Consider the following 5,933-nt stretch of genomic DNA (forward strand, 5'->3'; position numbering starts at 1 on the left):
TTTCCCATGAGGAACAGCGCACACCCGCATTGTGTCGTAAAATCATGATGGTCACCTGCAGATGGATTAAACGACATTTCTGTTTTCGGCGGCTGTGTAAAGGATGCAAAGTCATAAGGTAATGAATCCAGTTGTGGGTAAACAATAGCATATGGTGGTTAGCAACCGTGTGGCTTAGTGTGGCTAACCACCCACCCGAACTCGTCAGTAGTTCGGTTGGTGGGGGAGTGGGCAATGTTTATTCTAGAAGCCTAACCTTCTTTTTCCTCCTCAGACAAAATGTTTTGTCTCTTTTTTTGCTCGCAATCTTTGCAGAATTCTGGCGAAAGCGTTAGCATCGGCGTCTTTATATTGAATGGGGGAAGAGGGGAAGTGACATGTGCCATAAAGCAATCAGCACATTTGTAGTTTTTTTGTGTGTGGCAGGGTTCCTGCCTCGCTCCTCAAAGTTAATTAATGCCGGTGAAAGGGATACAGACCCCCTTACGATACAAAATAGGTGTCATTGAAGTAGTTGTTAGTCGACATACTGTATAGTCACAAATGTTATGAAAATATTTTATACAGGTTGAAAAGTTACCTAGTGTTGCTTTATTTATTTTATTTTTTTTAACTTTTTTTTTCAGTACTGGGTAGGAACTGAATCCTCAAAATCAGGTGACTTGGACCCGTGTGCTAAAATATGCGATCAAGACATTCCTAGTAAGAATACGTCAATACACATTTATTTTGTGTTGATCATTTCTCCTGTCAATTAATTAGGTTCATATTCTTGAGAAATGTATCCCCAATCTATTTGGTATTACTAACGTCCCGTCCCCAGCAAAACGTGTACATGCAGGTTATGCTGTTATATCATCCCTACCAATGATGAAACCAAACCTACGCCCTTCTTAAAAGTGTTTATAAATTGTCTGCTTGCCTTATCTCCCCAATGCACATATGTAGAAAAACCTCAATCTAGAATGCTGATTGACCAGTGATTTGTGCTGTACTTCTTTTAATCCATATTTTTCATCGGAAATTATTGAAATGTAATTAATTTGTCCTTTGTTTATTAATGTGTGTAAACCCTTTGCAATAGGCGGTTTCTATTGTCACTTTGATTAAATTTTCTTCAAAACATATTATCATTCTGAGGATGGAGGGAGGGAGGGAGGGAGGGAGGGATGGATGGATGGATGGGTTGGGTGGGTTTGGGTGGATGGATGGATGGGTCAATCAAACAACACAGCTGCAAATACTGTTCTTTGCACCCACTCAAAATGACTGGCCCGCGATCAGCAAACAGCCTCACAGAGGAACGAGACTGCAAAGTCACCACTTCAGCAACGAGTGGGGAAATCATTGTCTGTTTTATTTTTGCAGCACAGTTTAATTCACGACGTGCTGAACTTGAATTAAAAAAAAAAAAAAAAAAAACAGAACGTACACTTGACTGGTCCACTGATGTGATGCAAACCCTGTTCTCACAGAAGGGCAGTATTTTATCAAAAGGTCACATAGAAAAGACGCTTTCATCTTGATTTTAACTGTTGATTTCACATTACGTGGAGTCACTCATTGTTTGCTCGAGTTTTGATATAAAGCCCCCGACTACTAAAAATATTCAAGCAACAGAAATGCACACCACATCAGACATTAGAATGGAATAGCCAATTCAAAAATATATACTTTTGTGTTATATTTTTTTTTTCCTTTTGTACCATTGGAAAGATACACAATCAACTGAATTCACAGGAGGAAAGCGCTTCAACAAAGTCACAAGAGATGTAATTTTACAAAATGACAGAACTTGAGATACTGGCTAAACATCTTGTGTGTGTGCGTCAGTACTCAGTGTGTTGAGATGATTGTTCATGTTCACTTGACCTAAAAAGTGTAAAACATTGCGCCCTGCCAGCATCTTGAGGGTCCTGCAGAGCATTTTGTCACGTGTGCTCGCATGTTGTCACCTCGGGCAGGGGTGTCTGCTCCTGGATAACTGCCTGGGTAGGGGTGGGGGCAGGGCGGGCATGGGCCAATGAGTTTTTCTGCAGCTCAACCCCAAAAGCAGGAGGGGCACTCTGTAACTGTCTCCTGTACTGAACAAAACTGCAGGTCTTTATAATGATGGCCAGTATGTTCTTTCCTATTAGTATTCCCGACACCCTCGCGTCCCTGTACAAAATCATGTTGCCACCACGGATAAAGAGTGTGATGATGTTGATAGTCACCAGGCTGAGGATTGGGTACAAAAGCATTTTATGGGGCACAATGTTGATACCTTGCATGCTGATCTCACTCAAAGACACACAGGGTAGCACGAGGAGGAGTATGTAGCAGTAAAAAAACATTAAGCCTTCTGCCCACAGAGGGAGGCCCTTCTTCTGGGGCTCCCACAGATTGGCTTGAATGTCCAGAATGTCAAGCAAGTCCACCACTACCCAGAAGAGCCGATTGCGGATCTCCTCTCGCTTCTTGAAGGCACGCACATACTCCATGTGGTCAATCGCCACCAGCACCACAAAGAGCACTGGAATGCAGATGGAGAGCAGCAGTGTTAGTGCCTTCCTGGCAAGAGCGTCAAGGCTCTTCCTGTCAGCCTTATAGTTCTGATACACAAAGTACACCTTGATCTCCAGCACAAAGATGTAGAGAAACCAAAGGATCATGGCGTACCCTCGCTTGGCCGTGCGCACCTCAGCCCCCACCCACACGGCCACGTAGCGCAGGACAATCAGAAAGCAGATGTCTCCCACCATCACCATGATGCAGATGCCAATCTTTCGCGGGCCGTGGTTCTGCTCCACCAGGTAGGCATCGATTAGCGCCATGCTGCTCATGATAAGGATGGTGGACAGGCACACGTGTGGCTTGTTGGTAGGAGGTGGGGGTACCATCCTTGCTCGAGACAGAGGAGAACAAGCTGTGTGCTGAAGAGAAATGTCCTCAGTTTGTCCACTGACGATCAGAGTTTGGTGTTTCCCAAAGTAGCTTCTGCCAGTATCCAGGGAACAGGAACTAAACCAATCAAGTCAGTCACTCTTTGCCAAGCAGGTAGACAGAACCCTTCATTCAAAGAATGATGAAAGAGGATCCCTCATTAAATGCAGTGTAACACTTGGACAAATTACCAACATGTCCCATTATCAGGGACAAAACATTACATTACAGATTCTCTTTCAACATCCGTGTTTGCTTAATCTTCAGAGATAAAGATTCATCTCACTACTCACTTGAGTCCCTCTTTGTACTTTATCCTAATGACTGGTGCGCAGTCATCCATGAGACTGTGCAGAGGGATCACAAAGCCCATCTGTAATCCACAGGAAAAGAAAGACGAAAGCTGCATAGGATTCCTCTTCCACTCTGTCAAATGTAAATCCACCACTTAAGGAATTTCCTCTTCCTTTTTCAAAGAGCTGTCCAGAAATGTTGCCGTCGTAATCCACTTATATTTCAGACAGCATCAGCAGGAGACATCTTAATGGTCTCAATCTCAGCGACTAAGGAAGAATGGAGGTTATTTATATGTTGTGCTTGTTGACCGTGCAAAAACCGAGAAAGTTATTCTGAGTGGAAAGCGCTTTGCGGTGAGTTGAAATTTTTTAAAACGGGCTTTTTCTCTCATGGAGTTTTCCTTTCCATTATCCAGCATCAATGACCCCAAAAGTAGTAATTTCTTTCTTACCTACCCTTTGGACGCTTTCAGAGCAGGAAAAAAAATTGCAGCAAATGTGTCGTTATCTTTTCAGTCAGCTGTGTCTCGTCAGCCTGTCTCTGTAAAAGAATCCTTCGAGCCCCCCTTGGAAGATTCCCTCCCTTCAATCTCACTCTCTTACTCCGGCTTCTTCGCTGGATCAACAGCGTCAGTGTTTAATTCACACTCTGCAACCTCTCCAAGCCCCAGTGGGCACTTTGATGCTCCGGCACCTCTACCCGTCTCCCTCTGCACTTTCCAGCTCTCCCTGGTGCACACTCCTGAGGATTTTCTCTTTTTCTGCCACCCTCGTTTCCCCTCTCCCTCCTCTGTTTGAGTAAAGGCACTTGCTCTGTGGAGGTGATGCTCGGCACACCACAGCTGCAGAGATGCAGAGAGAGAGAGAGAGAGAGAGAGGAAGAGAGCAACAGAGGGAGGGGGAGAGAGAGAAAAAACACTTTTCTATAGGGGTGTTGAAATGTAGGGGGAGGACTTTTGAATGCACAAGTTCTCTCTGACGTTGTATTTTTTTCAATCACCCTTTTTTCAAGCGTCACCCCCCCCACACACACACACACACACACACACACATTGTCTACCTATTTTCTTGCCTGTGTCTTACAAAAGCCCCAGTAACCTTCTTCAGCGTGCAGCTGATTAAGGCAATGTGCATTCTGACTGGTTGCGGAGGAAAAGAAAGAGAAGTGCTCTTAACAGAGTAATGAGTAAGGAGCGCTCGCTCCCAATTGGAATGCAAAAATCAAGGTTGGCATGGAGGGAATTGGGCAAAGGGCGCAGCGAAGATGAGATCTCTTCACATAGATTTCCTATTGATCTACTGTATAGATAGAGCAGTTCATCAGAAGACTATGGGTGGGGAAATTCAAAAGAGGGAAGATGAAGGGGACGAGGAACTTTGGAAAGACGCAATTGTAGTGTGAAAGAATTAGGAAAGATATAAAAGAAAAAGTAATTGAAGGTGACTGACTTGATTTTGTTAGAGAAGGAGGGATTTAAAAAAAAAACTTTGACAATTGAGTTGTGACATGTCTTTTAATATTGACTCTGTTGGTTAAAGGATGGATTCCTTTGTTCGCATTGACTTGTAACTCTTGGTTGCCATTGACAGTAATAGATGTCCAATCCATTCCAATCCCTAGGTCAAAATGGATTGGAATGGGTGTTTTAAATATCAAATATCTCATTTTTACTTACTACCACAACACATAATCTGTATCCTGGGCCAACAGTCAATGAGTTAATTTTTGGGGAAAGAAAATTACATGATTACAAAGTTTAGAGGTAGGCATGTTTTTCATGGCTGGATGTTCTCCAACTTCAACCTCCTCCAACCAGGGGCGGAACTTTGGGGGTGCTACCAGACCTGGGCCTCCAAAGGGCCTAGTTTGCAAGTGTAAAGTGGATATGGTTGGGCGAGGGGAGGGTCAAACAGAAAGGTAAAATGAAACATAGAGCTGTGATGTAGGGTTTTAAATGTTAAAATATCTCCGTCACCCCCCACCACCGCAGCCCCCCCCCCCCCCCCACACACACACACACACCTATACACTGGACAATCGTCTTGAGGTGCCTGCGAATATTTATCCACCCCCCACCCCCACGGAGTGTCCCGTCTATGCTCATACATATATAAATAGTCCTATTAAAAAAAATTCCTGCTTTAATAAAATTTAAAAAAAAAACTTCCATCCATCCATCCATCCATCCATCATCTACCGCTTAGTCCAGGGTTGGGTCGCGGGGGCAGCAGCTTTAGCAGGGAAGCCCAGACTTCCCTGTCCCCTGCCACTTCAAACAGCTCCTCCGGCGGGATGTCAAGGCGTTCCCAGGCCAGCCGAGAGACATGGTCTCTCCAACATGTCCTGGATCATCCCCGGGGCCTCACGCCGGTGGGACATGCCTGGAACACCTATCCAGGGAGGCGTCCAGGAGGCATTTGAACCAGATGACCGAGCCACCTCAGCCGGCTCCTCTTAACGCGGAGGAATAGCAGCTCGACACCAAGTCCCTCCCGGATGACCGAATTTCTCACCCTATCTTTAAGGGAGAGCCCGGACACCCTGCAGAGGAAACTCATTTCGGCCGCTTGTATCCAGGATCTTGTTCTTTCGGTTACGACCCACAGCTCATGACCATAGGTGAGGGTAGGAACGTAGATCAACTGGTAAATCGAGAGTTTCGCCTTAGGCTCAGCTCCTTCTTCACAACTATGGACCGGCTCAGAGTCCGA

General features: G+C 45.0%; 1 protein-coding gene across 1 annotated transcript; it reads right to left on the reverse strand.

Annotated features, from left to right (window-relative positions):
- Window positions 1-1,279: 1,279 nt before the first annotated feature.
- On the reverse strand, window positions 1,280-3,999 carry LOC130923454 (transmembrane protein 121). The gene is made up of 2 exons (XM_057849183.1): window positions 3,674-3,999; window positions 1,280-3,488 (listed from the first exon to the last, which is right to left on the reverse strand). Exon 2 carries the CDS (start codon window positions 2,880-2,882, stop codon window positions 1,932-1,934), a length of 951 nt encoding a protein of 316 aa, XP_057705166.1. The 5' UTR covers window positions 2,883-3,488; window positions 3,674-3,999; the 3' UTR covers window positions 1,280-1,931.
- Between the last annotated feature and the right edge of the window lie 1,934 nt (window positions 4,000-5,933).

The sequence above is a fragment of the Corythoichthys intestinalis genome, chromosome 10 (assembly GCF_030265065.1).
Source record: "Corythoichthys intestinalis isolate RoL2023-P3 chromosome 10, ASM3026506v1, whole genome shotgun sequence".
Lineage (NCBI taxonomy): Eukaryota > Metazoa > Chordata > Actinopteri > Syngnathiformes > Syngnathidae > Corythoichthys > Corythoichthys intestinalis.

Coding starts and splice junctions, on each gene's coding strand:
- LOC130923454 (XM_057849183.1), bottom strand. CDS start 2,882: ATGGTACCCCCACCTCCTACCAACAAGCCACACGTGTGCCTGTCCACC.